At 40.4% G+C, this 23,477-nt stretch overlaps 1 protein-coding gene across 1 annotated transcript in view; it reads left to right on the forward strand.

Annotated features, from left to right (window-relative positions):
• Positions 1–23,477, forward strand: part of FAT3 (FAT atypical cadherin 3) — a 365,482-nt gene that overhangs the window by 312,797 nt on the left and 29,208 nt on the right. Inside the window, exons 15-22 of the mRNA XM_009334867.1 lie at positions 2,937–3,326; positions 5,877–6,091; positions 6,753–6,890; positions 9,545–9,688; positions 10,263–10,460; positions 12,935–13,733; positions 21,743–21,877; positions 22,887–23,044. Of these exons, the coding sequence (XP_009333142.1) occupies positions 2,937–3,326; positions 5,877–6,091; positions 6,753–6,890; positions 9,545–9,688; positions 10,263–10,460; positions 12,935–13,733; positions 21,743–21,877; positions 22,887–23,044 (2,177 nt within the window). The remainder of the gene's footprint in view (positions 1–2,936; positions 3,327–5,876; positions 6,092–6,752; positions 6,891–9,544; positions 9,689–10,262; positions 10,461–12,934; positions 13,734–21,742; positions 21,878–22,886; positions 23,045–23,477) is intronic.

Here is a 23,477-nt window from a genome sequence, read left to right on the forward strand (position 1 = left end):
CTGTCTTTATACTCTGTCATTTCTATTAATTTCTTTAATTTTTGAGATTTCCAAGACCTTGTTAACAACACGGAGACAAAGAACTAAACAAGGAGAATTGTACCTCTTGGATTATGTTGACTGAGCAAGCCATGTATTTAAACTGGATCACTGAAATATATATATGTGTGTGTGTCTATATGTATATGCATGCATATATACATGCATATATTTTTTTATATATGTCTCTACATGTGCATTCCATTGCTTCAGGTTACGTTGCCCAATGTTGTCAGCTGCAATGTGTAACCCTAAATCAGGTGTATCCAAAATGGCCTCTCCCACTTCAGAAAAATAATCAAGCTTATGCCTGATCAGCATGAGGAAGTGAATCACTCAGGAGCACTGATGGAAACAAGTATTAATGTCAAGCCATGTAAGCCAGTACCCTGGGCAAAACACAGCACTGTACCAGCTACTAAGAAGAAAATTAACCCTATCCCAGCCAAAACCAGGACGGTCATCAAACCAGACTGACACAAGATAACCCACATCCCTGGAACTTCTGTATTCCTCTCCTTTTCCAGGACGGAAAAATAAAAGCACTTGCCTTCAAGAAGTAACTCTCTCCATTTCTGCCTAAAAATCCCTTAAATTAGAGTTAGCAACCAGAACACCATAATCTGTATCTGAACTGTCTCCATTGTAGGATCACTAGCAATCGCTTATCAAAAAATATTATTCATATTTTGTTAATTAATGGACATCTCCTTTAGGAAGTAGAATACAAGGAGAGTTGTCGGATTATACATCAATCAGATTGCAGTCACCGTGGTTATCACTTCCTGTATGTAAACTCACCCTACGTGGTGTCACATGCACCAAATTCTCTCTCCCCACTTCCCTTGCAAGATATTCTTGCTGAAGTTTTGGGGTGTTTATGCTTTTCAAGACCATGGTATCTGAATCTTTCATCTTGTGCCCAGGTATGCTGTAGTGAGTCAAAAATAGGGGTTTTGTGCCAGAGAAAAACCCAAACTGGACTAAGGCTCTCTTGCAGTCACGGACACGTGCGTGGAAGGTGTGTGTTAAGGTCCCTGCTTCAGAGAAGTATTTAATTCTATGTAGAAACTGGCAGACATCAAGAGAGCCCAGCACAGAATACTAAATAGCTTTACAGTTAAAACTCATGTGTAGGTTGGGTGTTCAACTGCATGCTCTGAATCAGGCAAAATCCCCTTTTCCAGCATCCCCAGATATCAGCTGTAATTACTAGCTCATTAATTGCTCTGGTCAGGTCTGTCCCTTTTTGTAAGTGGAAGTTCAGGAAGGATTCCTAGCAGAAGGAGATCCTCCCCTGCTGGAAATGTAAACACACCTCCAGCCATTCAGACCCTCAAAACCTTCCACTTTCCAGAGGGTTTTACTCCTTTTTCACTTTTGTCAGTTTGGTTGATTGTCAGCTGACAGAGCATTTGGATGCATGTATAAAGAGGCTAAGTGAAGAGGTGAGCGTGGTCTCCAGCAGACCGTAGGGTGTTCAGAGTCTAGGTGTTTCAACATATGAAAGAATCAGGTTCATTACAATATTGCCATTTAAAATTTTCCTTATTTTAAAGACATTTGAACGTTTGAAATATACTCTGGTGTCTCAAGCACTGCATAAAAACTTTATTCCCTGAAGAGGCCAAACAGTAATTCCTAACACTCTCCAAGTAGGATCTGGGACTTTGTAGTTGCTCTAGCTTTTGTGTGCGTGTGATTGAAGAAAGAGTCTCCCAGCTCCCCCGTGTGTGGATGCTCTACTCCTGCTACGTCAAGGAGAAAACAACTGTGATTTGTGCTGCTTTTGATCAGACATTTCTACAATGCTTTGCTGCTGGAAAGCAGAACAATACTGTCACAAATTTTAAATTAACAAAATATGCCTAGAAGGGATTGGTAGCTCTTGTTCATCTGATTAATGTCAGGCTTGTAAAGTCTGTTCTCCAACAAAAAGGGCAGCAAATGCTCAAGTGAGAGATGTTAAAAACAGATCCTCTCCATTTTAGTGGATCTTTGTGTTTTAGTTATAGTCTCGTAGTGAAGCACCCAGGACCAAATCACAAAATCAACCAGCATCAAGGGAGTTGAATTAGGTTGTTATCTGTGTTCACTTTTAATTAGATTTGAAATGGCTATCCCACTGTAGTGCAGCAAGCAACCAAGTCAGTACCTTCCCCTCAGGCCTTATTACTGACAACAACCTTAGTATAGATCTGCATATTCAGCAGCTGGGTGGATAGGTGTTATGTATTCGGAAATACAGGCAGGATTTGAAAAACACAGCATATCTTTTGTACAACTCAATTTTTGCTCTCAAACTGGGGGAGTGGGGGACTTTCCCTTCTAAAATGTCCATATTCTGGCAGGAGTTATTTGATGCAGCTTTTGTCTAACAGAGATCGTCTTATGATAATATTTTGCTGCTCAACAGTGGAATCACGGTAGCACTGGTAGCAAGCACATTCTGTGCCACCTGATGTATTTTTATGGGTTTATTTTTCCCTTATGTACATTTCTATTCCTTCAAGATGTGCTCTGAGACATTTCCAATTTCAGCATTCTGTCTGTCTCATCTAATTCAATTGTAAGCTTTTCTGGGCAAGGACCATATCTGGATTCTGCTTTCAAGTTTCATTACACAGCAGTTCTACAAAGTGATCTTTTGAAAAAGTATCATGATGAGGGAAGGAACTTAAATTATCCACCAGGGTTTGACATGTCAGAAGAGCATGTCCTGATCTCCCAAACTTTCAGCAATACCGTACCCACAGGCACTCCTACCTCCATCTGCTCCACCCCTACTGGAATTGATCAGTGTGATAGCAGATTTTGCTTAGGGTTTCCGTTAGGTGGGAAGAGGTGGTTATTTTCTTTATTTCACTTTACCATTTTCACATTTGTTTCTCTTTCAGGTGTGAACAGAAAAGTTATCTATTCCCTGGCAGACTCCGCAGATGGTTACTTCTCAGTTGACCGGTCATCAGGAATCATTATTTTGGAGCATCCACTTGATAGAGAGCTTCAGTCTTCCTATAACATCAGTGTAAAGGCCTCAGATCAGAGCATTGTGCTGACCTTGTCCTCGTTTGCCACCGTTACCATTACAGTGCTAGACATTAATGACAACCCCCCTGTGTTTGAAAGAAGAGATTATCTTGTTACAGTACCTGAAGACACCTCACCTGGCACTGAGGTCCTTTCTGTTTTTGCTACAAGCCAAGACATTGGTACTAATGCTGAGATTGCCTATCTCATCAGATCAGGGAATGAGAAAGGGAAGTTCAGGATTAACTCAAAAACAGGTTTGTAAAGTGGCTCTTACTTGTAATGCAAAATTAAAGCATTAGAAAAATGTGAATGCTTTGGGGAAGGCTCTTGGACCAAAAAATTTCCAAGAACAGAGACTCAGAGCTTGTCAATGTGGAATTAGTTGCACAGTTAAAAACCAATTTTAGGTTGGAGAGTGATGTAAATTACAGTCACGCTCAGCTGCCCCAGCTCAAGTGGAGAATACTTTTCTCCATTAGTATGTCTGTTGAAGTCAATATGGATGTGACAACCCATTAGCTAAACTGTGCAACCCTTACAGTTACAGACACTTGCAATGTTTACTTGCTTACCAGCTGAGCACAGCCTCAACTGTCTGGACCTTAGCAAGCATCAGACAGTGCTATCAGGACCAAATAGCTGGCAGTCCTAACATGTGATGGCTGTTTATACAACTGTATGCAACTTTACTGACTTAGGTTGCTCCTGATTTGTGTTGTCTGACAGTTGACTTCAGCCATGGTTTTGGTGGGTTTTTTTGGTTATACATCACAAATTTTAAAAACATACTGCTGCTTCTCTTTAAGAAATACTATGAAAAGCTACCTTATTTGGTGCAAATGGCTCATTTTCTTTGAATTTCCTTAGTGGGATATATTCTTTACCCTTATTGAGGTTTTAATCCATCAACAATAAGCTATGATTCTTCTGTGCTTCCTGTAGTGGATCCCCTTATTCTCATAACATTCAGGATGACCAGTACAAATCTGCCACCAGAGCTTCAGAGCAAAACAATCTTGATTTTGAAAGCTGAAGGTAACACTTGTTTGAGTGCAGCTATAATAACCAGTAACCTGGAAAATCTCAAAATGATGCATTGTGTCATTTATATTACTGTATGCAAAAATCTCTCTCCACTCTGCGGAGACCACTGCCTTACATGTAAGGGACTTAACATAATTGTGTGTTGTCTGTTATCTTCATAATGTTGATTAGTGCTAACGAAATTTAAACATAAATATGCCTAGACAGCGATACTTAACTTCACATTTGACAGTGAAGCCAAGGAGATAAATCAATAAAAACCCATAATGAAGCTTAATCACACAGGGGAAAAAAAAAATATATTTATTATTCATTAATGTGTGACAGCTCCATTATTATCGGTTTAGAGGCAGGAGCTCAGTTTCCAGACAGCCGGGTGCTGATGTAGCATGCCTGATCAGGGCTTGAAAAATAACGCCCTTCACACCATTTATCAGTGGGAACTCTCTGCTAGCCACTTGGAAGCTTCTCTTCAGGGCTCCTGCTTCCAGCAAGTCATGCTGAAAGGTAGGATTCATTTGGAGAGAGCCCAGATGAGATTAAGAAGAATGATCCGAGGTCTGTAAAATGTGGCTTACCAGGAAGGCTGAAGGAATTCAGGCTATTTAAGCTAGAAAAGAGGAGGCGTGCTGTTAGTATTCAAGCCTGTAAAAAGTACCTACGAAGAAGAGGGGAATAAACTGTTCTCCATGCCCACTCATGAGGAAAGAAGTTGTGAATGGGCTTAAATTGCATTTGGATTATTTCGGTTAAATGATAGGAAGAAATTCCTAACTGTAATTGTTATTAAGTACTGAAATACATTTCCTAAGAAGGTTAGGAAACTGATGTTGTTGGAGGTTTATAAGAACATTAGAGATGAGTACCTTCAATAATGATTAGATTTAGCTGACCTGTGTTGGGTGGCAGTTGGACTAAATGACCTTTAAGCCCCGTATATCCCAGCTCCTGATGGGTCTCTATTGAAAAGGATTTGGCTTGCCAAGGTTAAGGATTTGCTTTTAAGTCTTTCCTGCCACGCCCAGTATTACCTCCGTCAAGGCATCACTAGTAAACTGTGCACAACCCACTCCCCACTCTTGTTAAGGTTATGGGTACATGGGAAACAAGTGGAGGGCTTGCATAAAAATCATTTCTATCGTAGAGGGGGCCTGGGTGCACGGAGTGAGTCAAGTTACAGAGAATCTTAGTTTTGATTGTGTGGTGAGGGAACCCAAAATTTATAAACATAGTTGAGTGGGGAAGTCCCTGTTTAATCACATAAATGATAGACAACTGATTTCTCAAAGGTATTCATACCCCATTCATTTGTATTTAATTCATGAGAAGTTAATTACGTGGGAGTGAATTTCTGTTGACTTGTCGGGGCTGATTTCCAGCGTCGGCATCCAGTTCTCCCACAAGCTCTGTGCATGGGCCCAGGCAAATTGGTGGATATGGCCCCCACTTCTCCGTCTACAATACTCATATAATAAAAGCTATTTTCATGAGAAACCATTCATTGCTTCATGCCTTGTGAAGGTCCTTTCTGCAGAGGCAACCCAAGTGTAATTGGCATCATTCTTTAATCAAACGACAGCAGTAGAAACCTGACCAAATATTTTTGTTGGATTGGGCAGTGTTACAGTTAGAACAACATATTTTGTATGTGTGCCATGGTGATAAATAGCATGCTGTACTGATTACTACAGTCAAATCCCTTAGTCCAAAGCATTATTTGTTTTTCGCTGGCTGTTAACATTCCCTCCCTTGCTTCAAAGGAGCGATTTCCATTTTTGAAGCTTTGGATTATGAATCGTGTAAGGATTTCTACTTAGTAGTGGAAGCAAAAGATGGAGGTACTCCAGCCCTCAGCGCCGTTACGACTGTGAACGTAAACGTGACAGATGTTAACGACAACGCACCAAAATTCAGCCAGGTGGTCTACAGCGCAGTCATCAGCGAGGATGCTGCCATCGGTGATTCTGTGATAATGGTGAGTGAGGCCATGGGTGGCATTTAGGCGGGATGAAGCCTGCTGCCACATGACCTTTAATAAAATACTGCTGCACTGGTTAATAATGATAACTACTGCATCTTGAATCACCCAAACTGTTCTCTAGCCAATACTCTGCATCTGCTACTGCTGGCTGCTGCCAGTTTCCACCCAAAAGAAATCAGTAGTAGTACCGACTGTTTCTTTTTAACCCCGATATGCTGTCAAAGAGCAATGGCATGTTTAAGGCATTGCATTTTATGAGTCAGCTAGAAACAAGTGGGTTTTACTGGAAAGGCAGAATTCAACTTTTCAGTGAAATACATAGTATTTGTGTAGCCTGGCATGCAGTGTGCCATACCCAAACCTCACAATACTCTCATCTTGGAACTTGTGGATCAAGAAAGGAAGTGTTATGTGGAATATTAAGATTAAAATATTGTGTAAGTTTTAAGGCTAAAATCTTGAAAAGGTCCAAGGGGAGCCTCCTGTCAAAAACTGATTGGCTTGATGCTTGGCTTAATGCTGAAGAGATGTGCAGTTCAGATGTAACTAGTCTGATGGAATATGAAGTCTTACTTGACTTGTGTTGAGCAATTAATGTGTCATACAGATGGCTTAATATTTGTTTTGCTAATTTTCACTCTTCTCTCAAAAAAAGTTGATAGCGGAAGATCTGGACAGTCCTTCCAATGGCCAGATTCATTTTTCCATAGTGAATGGAGATCAAGACAATGAATTTTCGGTTGATCCTGTTTTGGGACTCGTGAAGGTTAAAAAGAAATTGGATAGAGAAAGGGTAAGACATGTGGGACATCTTAACTTACAATGACTTACAGATGTGTATTGATCTCAACTCTGCTGCTAGCTTGTTTTGAAGAAGCTTCTTTTGTACTCTGCAATGATCAGCCTAAGATGCTCCAACAGGTCTTTCTACTGTTGTTCCACTTCTTCCCAACCCTATCCCTAATCCTATCTACAAGCCAACTGCTCTGCTAGCATTCCCATCCTGCACCAACACAGCAGCTAAGGCCAGATCAGGGAAAAAAGCAACACTGGATTTCTCCCGTGGTGCCACCGGCAGCTGTTGCTGTGTTAATGAGCTGCCTCCTCTCTCCTGCGCGTGCAAGCACACACATGTAGCGGTGTGTGCAACAGAGTGATTACAACATACTCCAGATTGTGGCACCAAGCACCGAGCTGAGACCTCAACCATTAATTAGCACTCTGCAAAACATGTCACTGGGGAGGTGATGTTATGAAGTGGCCAGGCTGTACCAAAAGTGAAAGAGTGCTTCATTAAACAGATTCTGCTGCTTTGTTTGCTCACTAGATTATTCATTCAGGGTGATTTATCACCATTTTGCCATAGCTAGCAATTAGCAGCTTTTGGAAAAAACCAAACAAACACAGTTGCCTGTGCTACTAGCCGGGCAGGAGAGTGCTACATGGCTTCAAAAGTCTTGCAACACATAAAGAAATCCATGCCTTCTGCCTCTGAGCAATGCATCTGCAAAACTGGGGAAACTGACTGCTATCCTCAGAATATGGGCTCAGCTGTAAAAGCTCTCTACTGGAAGCAGGGCTGCTGCTTAAAACAGTAGCAACTATCCTTCCCGTATTATCACAAAGGCAGGATTAAATTGTCAGTGTTTGGTGGCAGAATGACTTTACTGCAGACTGTTGAGGACAAGGAAGTAACAATGGATGTGCATGTTACAAAATTGCTGCAATATATTTCTCTTAAATGGCACAGGCTTAATTTCTTAATATGATTTTATTTAGTTTCTGAAGTCTACTCATGTACATCTGCATTCAGACACACACATTCACCCTCACTGGCATGTACGTGTTTAATGCCAGCTCTGTTAGATCTGCATTTTCCAAAGTTTCCCTCGGTTAAATTAAGCTGTGATACTGTCTTTTTCTTTGCTTCCTTGGCACATTTCCTAGACACAGGTGTTTCTGACCCCTTCAGGGAAAATGATACATGATGCCCCATCTGCTGTAGATCCCCAAAGGCAGTGCTGACTCCCAGGTTTCAGTGGTTTAAGGAAACTTATTTCTAGAGCTGTAATCACATAGAAACCATGACTTTTGCCACCTAGCATTCTGGGATACATGGAAATGAAAGTAAACACGCACAAAATTTGTGAAAGACCCCACAAAACTGTCAATCTTGACTTTAGCTAGCAGTAGAAATTATAGCTCAAAAGGAAAAAAAAAGAATAGATTAATTTTCTGCCTCAGTTTCTTGACTTTCCATAGTTCAGGATTCTTCCTCCCTCCTCTGCCACTATATCCCCACCAAATTGCAGTCTTTCTCCTCCATAGAACCCCTCCAAAAACCTGTTACCTTTTTCTTTAGCTTGGTCCCGCATCCCAGAAGAGCCGCCTTGTTTCGTACGCTTAGCCTGTACTCCTCCATCCTACTCAAATGGTTTTTATTTTTCAAATGGCTTTGGGTTTCCTCTCACCCTGAAAAAGCACCTTTAACATTACATCGTTCCCTTCTGCAGGGGCGTGTTTTTCCCTTTCCAGCCCCGCACTGAGGGCCTGGAGCGGGGTGTTTTATCTGGCATGCCCTTTGCTCACTCCCCGTAGAAGAATTCACAGGCAGACATGTCAGCAGCTCTCCCTGGGGACCGTGGAGCAATATACAGTGAAAAGCAGTCGTAAGACGTAAGGAGGCTGACATAAGGACGCAGTTCATAAAACCAAACTGTCATCCATAAGCTGTGCGTAGACAGAGCTTTTGCAAATTGTCACGTACGCTCACACCTCATGCATGGGCACATATGTGCATAGAGGGCCCATGGGTGATGCACTGAACTGCCCACACCATGCTGAGTAGTTCGTGGCTGTTGCAAACAAGTATGTTCAGAAAACCTGTATCTTCTACTGAATGGTGGATAATATTGTGTTGCTACAGAGACTGTGTTGTCCCTAGTAGTCCCAAATGTTTTCCAGTGTGTTTAAGCCAACTGTTTGTGAACTTTTCCTTGATTCTCCATCACCATGTTAGAAACACTGCATGTCAAACTGAGCTTGGCTTTAATAAGTAATTTATACAATATCCTGGAAACCAACCGTAAGATAAATAGAAACAGGTCGCATATCCCAGCTGACACCTAGGAGAGATTAAAATGTTAGTTACAGTAGTAATGGCTGAGTTTGGATATTATCCATCGTTTATTTTTTGTCTGCCCCTTTGTTTCAGGAATGCATCATCTGATACAGTTATTTGAATGCAGTGAAGCTGTTACGTTTATTGATAGCCTTATAAAACAGAAATTGGGACACAGTGTGGCAATAAACAGGATAATGTTGTACTAAGGACAGGGAAGGTAATGAGGCCATTAGAATATGCTAGGTGGTACACTGGGTTTAAAGAACATGAGTTAAAATTTAGGACCATTTTCATGATGATTTAATGTGTTCACCTTTTGGCAGATATCTGGTTATTCATTAGTTATCCAGGCAAGAGACAGCGGCACCCCTCCTTTGTCTTCATCTGTGACGGTCAACGTGGACATTTCCGATGTGAACGATAATAGCCCTGTATTTACTCCAGCTAACTATACAGCTGTGATTCAAGTAAGTTTATGCTGCACATCCAAAACTTCTCAGACTTTTAAAATACAAAAGCATTTGGTTTCAGTTAAGTAGCTTTTGATGATTTATCTGTCAAAGATGTATCAAGTGATCTTATTTAAAGGAAAGTATAAACACGTCTTTCTTAACGCTTGGGTAAGTTTCTGTTTGGTGAGGCTCTTTAACCTCAGCATCTGTCACACATTTTATCGTTCATCCCTGTTGCGCCAGAAATTGTACTCTGGCCTCAAAAAGTCTGAGCTGGGATGAGTTCGCACTTCTTTGCACCTTGCTCAGGGTGCAAGTCTTAGTGGTCAATCAGTCCTGATCAGACACAGTATCAGGCAGAGCTCATCGGTCCCTGGAGATGTGGTGGATACCTCCATCTCTGCTACTGGTCCATGGGGTGTAAGCGATGCCAAATAAATGCTGCTTGTGAAAAGAAGCAGCAAAGAGCTGCTTGGGCAGGAGCAAAGAGCATTCAGTTGAATATTCTCAATAGCAATATGTGGTGTTTTATGATTGTGATATGTGTCATTTTAATCCTTTTCTTTATACGCTGTGTATATGTGTAAAGGAAAATAAACCAGTGGGCACAAGCATTTTGCAGCTGGTAGTGACAGACAAAGACTCTTTTCACAATGGCCCCCCTTTTACCTTCACCATCATCACTGGCAATGAAGAGGAGGAGTTTACGCTGGACCCTCACGGCGTCTTGAGATCTGCAGTCATCTTCAAGCACATGGTCGCAACTGAGTATGTGCTCTGCGTGCAGGTACAGCTTGATTTTTGCATCTGCACAGAAACAAAAACCCTCATAGTGGTAGGTCATCTGTACATTGTCTGTATGGGTTGGTTTTAATTGACTGTATTCTACGAGTAAATACCATGCATTCCAGTTTACAAGTGCACAATATGGTATATTTCCTTTGATGTCCTTAAACCTAATTTCATATAAATATAAATAGGTAGCCAGCCACCTTTCCAATTTCCTCCGCATGAAATGGATTTTCTGAGCAGCAGCTGTTATGATTTAAGATTTTCATCTTTTTTTTTTCTGTAACTAAGCGAGGAAAATAAGCAAAAATGCATTATATACATATAAATACACCACAGAACGAATGACAGCAAAATATTGTTCTAGAAAGGAAAATCACTTCTGCTTTTAAGTCATAAATTTAATCGTAAATTTTTGGAAGCCTACCAAGAATTCATGAAATCACATTTCCAAGGTCAGCTTAGCTTTTAAAGAATGTGAAAATAAGACATGCAATAGAAATCCAGCTCAAACTTAGCGTTAGAGTCATTGTTGAGGAACTTTGTAACCAGGGTAATTCTGATTACAAAAAACTGTAAATCCAAAAGTCCACATTTCTCAGGCCTGCCAGAGAAAATGTAGTAGGGTTCAGTAAATATGCAAGTCTAGGGAATGAACTACACTACTTTGTTGAAATGGGACATGGTCCTGTAATCTAAGTCTGAAATGCAGGCTTCTTCCACCTGCTTTACTGGGGTTGATTTCTCTAAATACAGCCTGTCTGCTCCTTTACAAGCACATTTAATGCCGTTTGTAGCAGTAGCATTCTCAGTTAGTTGCAACTCAAAAAATATAAGTTCTGATGCTAATTGACAGTTCAAATCAAAGTAATGTTTTACAAGTTTGCCATTTAATATTCCTGCAACCCATTTTTTGAGCCTTGTAGGAAAATAAAAAAACCCTCACTTTTCCTTCTTACCATGCTTTCATCCTAAAATATCCTGCTTTTAGGGCAATTTGCTAGCCAAAGTTCCAGTATAGCTAAAATTGGGCATAAGAATTAAATTTAAGCAGCATCCTCTAGCTATATAGATCCAAGTATGGCATGTAAATGAAATATTAGACAGACCACAATGTCTGAGATGCACCAACAGGTTCAGAAAACCGCGCTGTTGAATTGCAGAGGCCGAGTTCCTCACAGTTTTATTTTCTTTAGGGATTTCTGCAGGGAAAACATATTTTATAGTTTCCTGTTGTCTATAGACCATAGAAATGTTTCTTTCCATTCATAAGTGCCAGTGTGCTTTCCACCATTGGGTTCCTCCCCTGTGTTACGTTTATTAAAAAGTAATGTTAAAATTGAAAGTGGAATGGGAGGTAACCTCTGTGCATTTCCATGTCTGTGTGTGCACATATACATAAAATCTTTCCTTAAATATTCCACCCACCCCTTTTAGGAGTGAGGATGAATGATTTTTAGAGTGTCTTAGAGTTACTAATCCTTTCCTAGTAATGTCCATATTACTATTGCCATCCTGCCTTTTTTTCTTCAGCTTGTAAATTTTCCTCCCGATGTCCAAACACAAAGATCTTTGAATGTGTGCTACATCTCTGCCCAGTTATAGTTTAGTCTTCTGTTCTTCTCTGGAGCAAATAAATGTGTGGAGCAGTGTATCTTAATAGTGACTTCAAGGAAACATTTTTCTTAGTGCAGGAAAGGACACTGATTCAAGTTTGCACACCTTTCTGTCAAGATGGCCTTGGGTTTTTTGTCATACTTGCTCTTTTTCTCTCTATAAAAAAGTGCAAAAGATGCTATCATACGTGCTCTGGGTCATACAGTCATCTGTCCAAGTGCAGTGCTGCTCTCATATTTTATCATTAGTAAAAGCACAAGCACCCTATTTCATTTTTGGAGGGTGATAAATTTTATTTATTTCAAGCATGTTTCTTGACTGCTTCAGGTAAAGTAGTACAGAGTGCTGTAGAAAAACTCAGAACTCCCTCACATCCACACAAACTAAGCTGGGTCTGAAACACATTGGAGCACACCAAGCAATGCAGAAACTGATGCTGGTATTTCACTGGACTTCAGTCTCTTTTCCAGGGCAGAAGTGAGCCCAAATTCCATTTGGTGCAGAATATACCACATTCAAATGGCTCTGTTGTGAAGAGGACAAGTGATAGCTGTGGGATCCTGGGAACATTTCAGTTTGAGTAATGAGACATTGTGCTGACACATTTCTCTCTGCAATCCACTTAGATGAGATATCTGTGCTTCCCTGAAGAGTTTGTAAGTTCCACTGCTAGAAATGGCTGAGACGTTTCTTTACATATGTATTTTGCAAATGCGTCTGGGAAGTTCTTTTGAGAGGTCTTCAGAATTACTGATGCTGTGAAAATATATATAGCAAGAAGTTACGGTTGTTAGCTATGTTATATTTGTGTTTTATTTTGGTTTTTATTTTTTTATTTTTTCTAAATTACATTAGGCAAAGGACTCTGGGAAGCCTCAGCAGGTTTCCCACACCTACGTTCAGGTGAGGGTTATTGAAGAGAGCATTCACAAACCGACTGCCATTCCACTGGAGATTTTCATTGTCACCATGGAAGATGATTTTCCTGGAGGAGTCATTGGGAAAATTCATGCCACAGATCAGGATGTGTACGATGTCCTCACATACACGCTAAAATCAGAGCAGAAAAGTTTGTTCAAGGTCAACAGCCATGATGGGAAGATCATTGCCCTTGGAGGGCTTGATAATGGCAAGTATGTCCTGAATGTCTCTGTTAGCGATGGCCGGTTCCAGGTACCCATCGATGTTGTGGTCCACGTCGAGCAATTGCTACAAGAAATGCTGCAGAACACAGTCACCATCCGTTTTGAGAACGTTTCCCCAGAAGACTTTGTGGGCCTTCACATGCACGGCTTCAGGCGTACCTTGCGAAACGCAGTGCTCTCCCAGAAACAAGACAGCCTGCACATCATCAGTATTCAGCCGGTGGCAGGCAGCAGTCAGCTTGACATGCTGTTTGTAGTTCAGATGCACAACGGTGGTTTCTATAAGCCCGCCTATTTGATTCAGAAGCTTACCAATGCAAGGAGACACTTGGAAAATGTGATTCGTATTTCTGCTATCTTGGAGAAGAATTGCTCTGGACTGGATTGTCAGGAACAACACTGTGAGCAAAGTCTATCTATTGATTCACATTCCCTGATGACCTATAGCACGGCACGAATTAGTTTTGTATGCCCCCGCTTTTACAGGAATGTGCGCTGCATGTGCAATGGTGAGTACTGCGCCCGCTTCCCCTCCCATCTTTACACATTATGCGATAGGATTGGTTTTATTCCGCTGATGCAGATTAGAAGGGGCATTTCAATTCAGTCTGTTAAAGCACGACTGGCTGATGTATTGTGGGAATTGATTTCTCAGGCTCGGGAAGAATTGTTTGTGTTTACTGATGTAAATGGAAGTTGATGAACTTTGGCCTTTTACGACAAAGACCGCTTTCCTGGAGGCTCCGTAATCAGAGCCATCAGCCAGCATCCAGGGGAGGGGAAGAAAGGGGAGAGGAAGGGAGAGGAGAGGGAGGGATGTTGTTTCCCACCCAGTCGGTGCCACCACTGGAATAAACCTGGAGTGTGACCGTAGCAGAACAGGCCGGTCCACTGGGATGCACCAGCAGTCTCCAAGGAAAAGGGCTCCTGACCTAAGCAGTGCAGGTGAAAAGGCCTTTTCCCGTCCCATTTTTGCAGAGGCATGGAAACCAATGAAGTATTTTATTAAATAACTGCAAGCAGGCACTATTCCTGACCTTTAATGCTACAGTAGGTGACACTGTGGGTTTTTGGCTGGGTTTCAGGCTGCTCCACATTTTGGCAGAGATTTCACATGGGCATATATGACAAATAGACTCGAGAGCCAATCTTCCTTGTGATTCTGCACTTGGAGTGTAAAACCTCAGGCAGTTATAATAATAGTTCTGTTTCTTTTGTTTGCCAGGCTATTTGCTTCTCATTCCACTTCATTTAAGAGCAGAGTAAAAAGCTGCTGTAAAATCAATACATCTAAGTCTCCTTCATCTTAAGCACACATGCACACATACACACACAGAGCAGTACAAGAATTCAGCAGCCGTGTCTCTCAGTAACCAACCTTTGTTTCTGCAGCAGTCAGCAGGACTTCGTGTCTTACCATCGACTTCAGTGGGGATGAAAATAGGCATAAATTGCATAAAACTTAACCAGAAATCATTGTCTCCTGCGGCACATGAATAATAATGCCATAGAAGTTCAGTTCTGTTAAAAATATCAGAATTCTGTACCTGAGGTATTTTCATGTACATTCAAGAGCAGACTATCTGGTCAATTTTTAAGTAATAGTGTTATAAGTTTCAAACAGATGTATCTATTATAAAAATAGTCGGTGTTTTGTTACACATGAAAGGCTGTGAAATAAAGGGTTTTCACAGGTTTAAAAGGGACAATGCTGCAATATTCTCCAGATGAGTCCAGGAGCCAGTGCAGGGGCACTGTCTGCAAAACACTTTTATGTTCTCTAAGTTACAGTTTTGTCTCATTTTTGTACCAAGAAATCACAAATCCTCATCTCCATGGGGATAGTGATAGCCCTCACTGTCAGAAATCGGTTTTCTGGCAGCCAAAATTTTCACTGTTTATAATTTCATTTCACTACTTATTAAAGTCAATAATAATGTATTATTCCCTTCAGATACTAATAGTAAGTGGATCTGCCTCATAATCCCTTAGCTTAGCTCGAAAAAAATGACTTTGCAATGCGGTACAGTTCTGATCCAACAGCTCTCTCCCTTTTCCTCCCTGCACAGCAAGTTTGCACTAGAAGCACAAAAATTCAGCTGGGACAGCAATTTCCAAATTTTTCTGTCATGTACCAGTCAATCCTCAAAATGTATGGCAGGCTGCTGGAAAGGCAGCATGGTTTTGCAGACCGTCTGTGGTCCCTAGCCTCTGGACCATTTATCATGGCCTCGAAGACCGCTGCATGGGAACAGTTGCAACAGGCAGCTTGTCCTGGTCCACCTGGAAAGCTGGATGGGTTCCCACAGCTCCCGTTCAAGCTGCTGTGTGCTGATTTCCTATGGGTGATCCACAAGACTTGGGGTGGGGTTGTGCATGTCCAGTCCACCACCCAGCCTGTAACAAAAAAGTGTCCAGAGCTGCTTATTTAAGTATAACTACCAAAAAGGTGAAAGCCTTGGTGCCTCTTGCACAGAGATAAGAGATCTTGGTGGGAAGTAGAAAAACCCATGGTTTGCCCTTCTCCACATTAGTTAATGCTTCAGCCTCTTCTACTGTTTTTAATTAAAGGACCCACAAGAAATGTCTTGGTATTTAGGTAAATACACAGACACACAGTGTGTTTTATCACATAGGAGGTAACACAGACTTCTGAGGGTATATTAATTAGAGAATGTATGTATAGTTTTACTTTCATGAAAGCTAAAGACTAGGCCCGGTAAAAGAGTTAGAAAAATGCAAATACTTCTTTGATCAGTAGTTCTTGTACATGCACATAAATGCAGCAAGTCAGGAACAAGAGCACAAAATACTAGAATAAATTTCTTTTGGCTTGTTTAACAAGACAGCATTAGCAAGATATTATCAGTATAATAAAAGTATTATACTTGTTTTGTCACTAGGATACTTTCATGATCCAGTCCAGTAAATATTAATAGCTTGAATTATGACAAAGCCATTAAAATATTGCATATGTTTCCAGAGCTCTGATTCAATTATGACCCAGAAAGCTTGAGTTCGAACTAATTCACTCGTTCTTGAAACATGTATCATACTTGGAGTGGTTTTCCCACTGGCAGATGTCACAGATATGCACAATTTATGCATGCCAGCTGTGCATAACTTACCTAGATTACCTTTGTGAGCAAATGGAGTTATCTAACATGAAAATGCAGGGAGACTGTAAAGCAGGCAGTGGGTGAACTTCGGAGCTTCAGCAGCTCAGCTCTGGAAGGACAAGTTCGAAAGTTCAGGTGCATCGATCTAAGCCTTTAAAATCAATAAAATTGAACTAAAGAGTTTTCCAATAGCAGACTGACTCCTTAGATTTCTGGCTCATCTGCTTGTATTTGTCTGAAAAATATTGTAACAAACGGGGGCTTGTTTCAATGTGGCTATAGGGGCTATGCAATTGCCAATCTCCCATCACATGACATGAGGTATGCAAACGTCTGTCAGTGCTTGTGAGAAATAAAGATAGGAGGACTGGAATAAATATATTCATGTAAAATAGTTCTCATGACATTCTCATTTTTCAGAAGCAAAAATCTATTCCGTATTTTTATTTTTTCATGATGCAAAGTAATTTTTTTGTGTTGAGACAAAGATACAGGGAAGAAGCAGGTTTTGTTGGGACTACTTTGCTATAGAGTTGTTCTGCATTATAATCTTACAAAAGCAAGGTTACATTAATATGTTTATGGGAGAGGGCTGGATTGAAATAATCTTGACAAATGTGGGTATATATCTACATCTGAGCTGGTCACTCCAGGCCCCATTTGCAGACAGTGGAAAGAATGAGGTATTTTTAATGATGTGATACATCTCTCCCTAGATGTCTAAAATCAGTCAGATGAATCATGCCCTAAAGTTAGATGAGATGAATTCCATTTCAAGTGTTTAATATGGTTCTGGCTTAATAGGTTGAAAGAATTTTTCTAATAGACCCAGAAGTGTTCAGCAAAAGTGCAGATATTCACATCCACGTTATTTAATCAAGTGAACAGCAGTCTTGGACCACGTTCTCATGAAACCAGGCAATTCAGACTTTATGGAGCCACTTCTAGCGTTTTGTGAATGTTCTGACAAAAGGAAATCATAGACTGTGATGATCTGCTATTAATATAGGACCTAATCTTCAGAGGTGGTTTGTGTCCTCGGCTCCACAGAACACACAGTTCCTTTTAAAGAGTCCTGGGTGTTTTGCAGGATTGGGCATCAGGAACCCAATTCCTATGTGTACAGCACTGCTTTTCCCGTTTCCAGGAAGCACACACATACTAATGAGCCTCGAGTTGTCCTGTCAAGGTCGCCAGGAAGACTGAAGAAGAAGGTGTCCTGCCTGTGCTTGGGAGCAAAGAACTGCAGATAAATTTGATAGATTTGATTTGGCTGTAGTCCTTTTAACCCTGCACTTGTGTAAGGAGAGATGTTTCTCCCTGTGAATATCCCCCATTTTAAGGCCCACGCTGAGAATGCACAATCTCATATAAAAGGTGGGAGAGCTGAAGCATCAAGTGGGAGCACGACTGTAGAATCAAGGCGAGTGGGAATTGTTATCTATCACTTAAGGGGTCTTAAGGGAAGCTGTGATCAAGGAGTGGATGGAAGAGGTCAAATGTCTTAGTTGTTCTAAAACTGGGAGAGAATCTGATTCACTAGGACTTACTGTGTGACACAAAGTTTTCCAGGGGCACTGGAGCTAACCGAAACCCTTGGCTGACTTGTGCAGAACCAAGTTTGTGGTATCTGCACTTATATGTATATTGTAATAATTGCTTACAATACCTGGTCACCATGTTCCAAAAACAAAAACAAATTGCAGCTCATAAGTTGACCGTCTTCCCTCCCACTAAACTAACTATTAGATTGTTTAAAAGTAACAGTTTGGAGCTTTGCTTTATATGCTTTCTGGGACCCTGACCTTCAGGAGTCACCTTTCAAGCAAGCAAGAGAAACAGACTTTTTTTTCAATATTCATACAGATTCAGGAGAATGGGCTTACAGAAAAACACCAAATATCTCAAGGCTCAAGTTAAAATTGTTGAAGCATTCAATTTTCAAAATATATTTACATTCTTGGAAGTGATCCTTCTTTGGATGGACAGGAATTAAATAAACGTCTCATTTTGCAATGGAAGAGTATTTTCTTCCTCAGTATACTAGCAGGGAGATTGTAATACTTTTACCTTCTTTTAGATAATCAGACTGAAGATGATCTGTCAAAATCAACTGGGTCTATTCCACCTTTTCCTGCCATGCACTGACGCTAGCTCATGTGTCTCTCTGATACCTTGTAGAGAACAACTTTATTAATACTAATGTGAGTTTCAGGGGAATGCCGTGGATTGACCGGACTTGCCTACAGAAAAAAACCGATCAATTCAAATCCATATTTCTTGAATCTCTTATTGGATGGTAAATAGACTGTTCTTTGGAGTGGAAATGCAACATGAGAATAATTTTATTTAAACTCAGCCTGTAAATCTTTGATGTGGACAATGTAACCTTGAATGATTTCACAGTTTTGCTCCGCATAGTTGTGAAATCAGCCTGAAAATGCGTGTTAGCTAGGGCAATGCAATAATGCAGATTTGTAGCTTATGTACTTATAACCATACAGACAGGCAATAGAGCATTTCTTCTCCCAAGTCTGAATATTTTAAAACTTTTGTGACAGCTATGAAATCCTGCTGCAGCAGAATGAATAAAAAGTTGATTTGCTTGTAGTTTACCAGAAGAACTATTCTTGGCTTGCCAGGATAAGCAGTTCTTTAGTGTGTCTCCACAGTTACACTAAATACGTTAGATCCTCTCCATATATATTTTGACTGTGGAAGGATGACTCCGAAGTACAAATCAGAGTTTGAATCAGCTAAAAAACTGGCAGAGATGGATAACAAAGTAATCTATTGCTTTATTGCTTCATGTCAAAGATACAGGCATGGGTTAGGGGATGTGAAAATTTGCGGAGCCACATTTGGAAATCTCAGTGCACCCTTCTGCTGCACACTGATGAGCTGTAGGGCTTTTGTCCAAATAACTTGTCTGTCAGCTACGCAGAGGCTCACTTGAATTACAGCCTTACAAAAGTGTGTTCAGAGAAGAGATATACTCTGCGTACAGCAGAATGCTGTGTATTTGTCACATAAGAATGAATTAAAATAGCCAAAAGAACCAAGCAGAAAATACAAGACAGCCTATAGAATATTTAACCACCTGTTATAATTTCAGAAATAATTGTTACTTGCCACTGAATTCCAAAGAATGTGGGGTTTTTTCTAAAAAAAAAAACCCTATAGAAAACATCATATTTTCTGTTAAATTCTGCAGACATTACCTTTAAATAGAATATACTTCTGCAGTGCAGAACCCTATAAAATGACATTTGTTTCTTGATTCTATAAGACTTAAAATGTGACTGTATATTGCAGCTGTTATTCCCTTTATGTTACCTACTAAAGTGATTAATAAAGATTGCCATGCGTCATTTTCTAACAGTGCTACAGGCAGTACTGTAAATCGTTTACTGCATAGACCTCTCAAACAAATGTTTGACAAAGGAGGGGAGGATGTTAAAGATTAAATTGACTGTGCTGTACATCAAGCAAGACATTTACAGTCATTGCCATATTTGTAGTCAGCTCATGTCCACTTCGAAACCTACAGTAGTAATTTTTCTTCTTCCAGAAAATACTTACAGTGCCAGGTAATTTCAGCTATGCTTACTATGAGTCCTGCTTGGCTTATACTAAAGTGTGAGAGCAATAAGATTCTTTCTTTCATTAATTTTGGAGATATACTGTATGACAGGTTGATCTCTTCCTTTATAAATCGTAAATAAAATACATATGCTCAAAAAACAGTTTTTGAATATTATAAGGGACCTGCAATAAACAAGAACTGCCAATATTCAAAAAGTAATGGGTAGGAAGGTGCTGACTTTTGATTGTTAAAATCATCACCTGCATGTATTAAGTAAATTAATTTGATAAGCAAAACAAGAGACGCCTGTCCATTCCCAGCAGCTGGCTCTCCCTCTGTTCAAGCTCTGGCTGGAAATCAACAGAAGCATGGGCAGGAGTGCCTTTTTTCCTGCACTTAAAGGCTACTTTCATAGCAGCCATACACAGATGTCCAAAAGTAGTAGCTGACCCTGCGTCTACCAAGTTCCTTATTGCAACCAAGAAAAGTCTAACTGTTGTGGAAGTCGTATATACCTGAGATAATAAGGTATATTAAGCAGCAGTAGTTGTATTGTGTTTTGCATTATCGTGGACAGTGTTTGCAAATCTTTTAAGATTAGGGCAATCAAAACATTTATTTAGACACTTTTAGAAGTTATATAGAAATTTTAGCCAAACCCCATGGAATGCAAGACATCAGGCTTTAAAGTAAGCCCTTGACATGCTCAGCTTGATAGATGCTAAGAATTTGGGAGGTTTTGAAGAACCTTAATGTAATTGTGTCGCACAAGTATTTTAAGCAAATTTAAAACTCAGTATTCATCTGTCCCTTCAGATTACTTCCCTTATGAAATTAGTAGTAGTTCTGAATTCACCTATTCTTGGGCAAGATTAGATTCCATACTAATAAAAGATTTTTAGGAAAGAATTGACGCTAGCATTCAAAATATTTTTTTCCAAATTATGCTCTTTCCCAAATACAAAAGGACATGGATGTTTTGCCCAATTTATAATTATAAATTGCAACTGGCTATTTAGAATATTAAGCTGCTTCTTTCTTCAATTAGGTAATGTCAAGAAATACAGTCAACTTATTTTTGATTTTCAAATTTTCTTCACTTTGAGTCCAAAGCAAGTAATCCACTTTTTTTTTTTTTTTTTCCCCTGGACATAGGCAGTTCCAGATACAACGGGACTTGTGTAGTCACATCCAGAAGAAAGGAGGATAGGTTTTGGCAGCCTGGGCCAGCTGCACGATAGGATGTGAGATCTCAGAAATGTCAGGAGGAACATGGGGACAGGGCAAGTCTGCCTATGCCATACAGTCAGGCTGGCAGCGTGTCCTGTGCAGTATGAGGATGAAAAGTCCAGCTGTCACTCCATAGCCCAGGAATGGCTTTTTCTTATTTTTTCTCCTAGGGAACTCTACCTCCTTAAATTTGCTTCTCATGGGTGTGCTGGGGCAAAAGCAGTGTGTAGCTTCATATCATTTGTTTTCTCATATCCCTAAATCCCCTGCACAGGAGGCTTTGTGAGAAAATGACTGGCTTGAAAGTCACAACACCAATTATAAACCAGTTACTGCTCATAATAGTTGTTTTTTATAATATGTTGCCATGGGTTTTAGGGCAGTCTTTGAAGAAGAACTATAATGGTTTTGCTACATACTTGTCCAAAGGACATCTCTTCCCTGAAGGGTTGGGGGTTTTTTTGTTATTAGTATTAAACCATTCTTTGCTTGTACTGAAGTGTGAGATCAATAATTGTCTTTCATTACTCTCGTATTGCTGAAGATCATGCTTTATCCCTGACAGTATTTTAACTTATTGCAGGAGGACTCTGCCCAGGGTCTAACGATCCCTGTCTGGAGAAGCCGTGCCCAGGGGACATGCAGTGCGTGGGGTATGAAGCTAACCGGAGACCATTCATCTGCCAGTGCCCACCAGGAAAGCTTGGCGAATGCTCAGGTGCATGTCACAGCGATAAAGGGGGATATACTTGAACAACAAAGTGCTGCCATTCTCATTTTGTAGGTCGAGGTGTCACTGAAGTCAACAGAAGATGTACTGCTTAACTCTTCTCAGTACTGGCACTTGGCACATCTGTTTATAAGCCCTGTAAAATATTTGGCTATGGGGCTGTGTGAAGACCATGATCCAGTTTCCATTGGGAAATTCCCACTGGCTTGGTTGAATCCCTGATCAGCAAAACAGGCTGCTGAGAAAAGAGGACTTTTCCTAGAGACTGTTATGCCAGATGTTTTCCTGCCATGGGCAAAGCTCTATAATTAACTCTTCTGCTTACAATTTAGATTATTAAAATTCCAATCTTTATTAACGAAAACTCTACACCATCCCAAAAAGAAAATTTCAGGACATTTGTTAGTTCTCTGCAGCTATGTTGTTCCCCGGGATACAAAGAGCCTGGTGGAAAGCCCATGAAGTGGAGTTTTCCATTGACTTCAGTGTATCCAGGGCTGCTTGACAGAGGATGTGCTATTTCCCTGGTGAAAACACAGCAGATACGGAGCTGTATCACTGTGGTCCTGGGCAGTGGTTGCAGGGAACTCATTGCAAGGGTTTGGCTGGCATCTGCTCACACCTAACTTTATACCCATAACTCAACTGCCTGATGTACAGGCATGGTCATCTTTAACTCCCTCTGTTATCAGTGAGGCAACATAGGTGCTTCCAGGGGTGTATAGCCTTAAAAATGCTGAATACTTGGAGAAACCTCTCTTTTTTATAAGTGTGGAGAAATAGAACATTTCTCCATCCCCTGAAAAATAATTTTCCCCAAATATACAATATGTTTTTGTAGTAGGTGCCAGCCTTTTTTCCCATCAAAGTTGTGTTTTATTTACTTCTTCCTAGACATTCTCATTAGCTCTATAAATTCTTTAATTAACTTGACAGTTGAGGAATTATTTCATGTGTCACTAAAAGAACATGTGTCTTTTCAAAATGTTTATTTCAGGCCACACTTCCCTTAGCTTTGCTGGGAATAGCTACATTAAATACCGGGTTTCTGAAAATAGCAAGAAAGAGGAATTCAAGTTGGCTCTCCGTCTGCGAACCCTGCAAAGCAATGGGATTATAATGTACACCAGAGCTAATCCCTGTATAATTCTGAAGGTAATTAAAATAACTTATCTTTTCCACAGTTGTTTTTCTTGATTATATGTTTTCTGTTGGGTCTTGATTTGGGGAATGCTGTTCTCATTTCAGCTGTAGATTGAGAAGATGAAGTCTGATCTATTTCATGCTAACAGGGAAAAACAACAATGTTGACAATGGCAGCAACAACAACAATCAAAAAAGCAGCTTGTTAGTGGTAGTTTACTTGGAAAATGCTCCATTGGGTGCTGTTCATTATAAGAACATTATGTGTGTCTGCACGCAAGAGCCGATCTGCATGAGATGTAAGATTTGGCCATTTATATGACCATATAGTCAAAACGATGCATGCTGAAATAGCTGTTCTTACCCTGTGTCCGTGACTGTGGTTGGAGGATATGCCCTCACTGCTGTCGAGTTAATTCCAGAAACCAACTGCTTTAAACGTGTT

This window comes from Pygoscelis adeliae, unplaced genomic scaffold (assembly GCF_000699105.1).
Source record: "Pygoscelis adeliae isolate BGI_AS28 unplaced genomic scaffold, ASM69910v1 Scaffold141, whole genome shotgun sequence".
NCBI lineage: Eukaryota > Metazoa > Chordata > Aves > Sphenisciformes > Spheniscidae > Pygoscelis > Pygoscelis adeliae.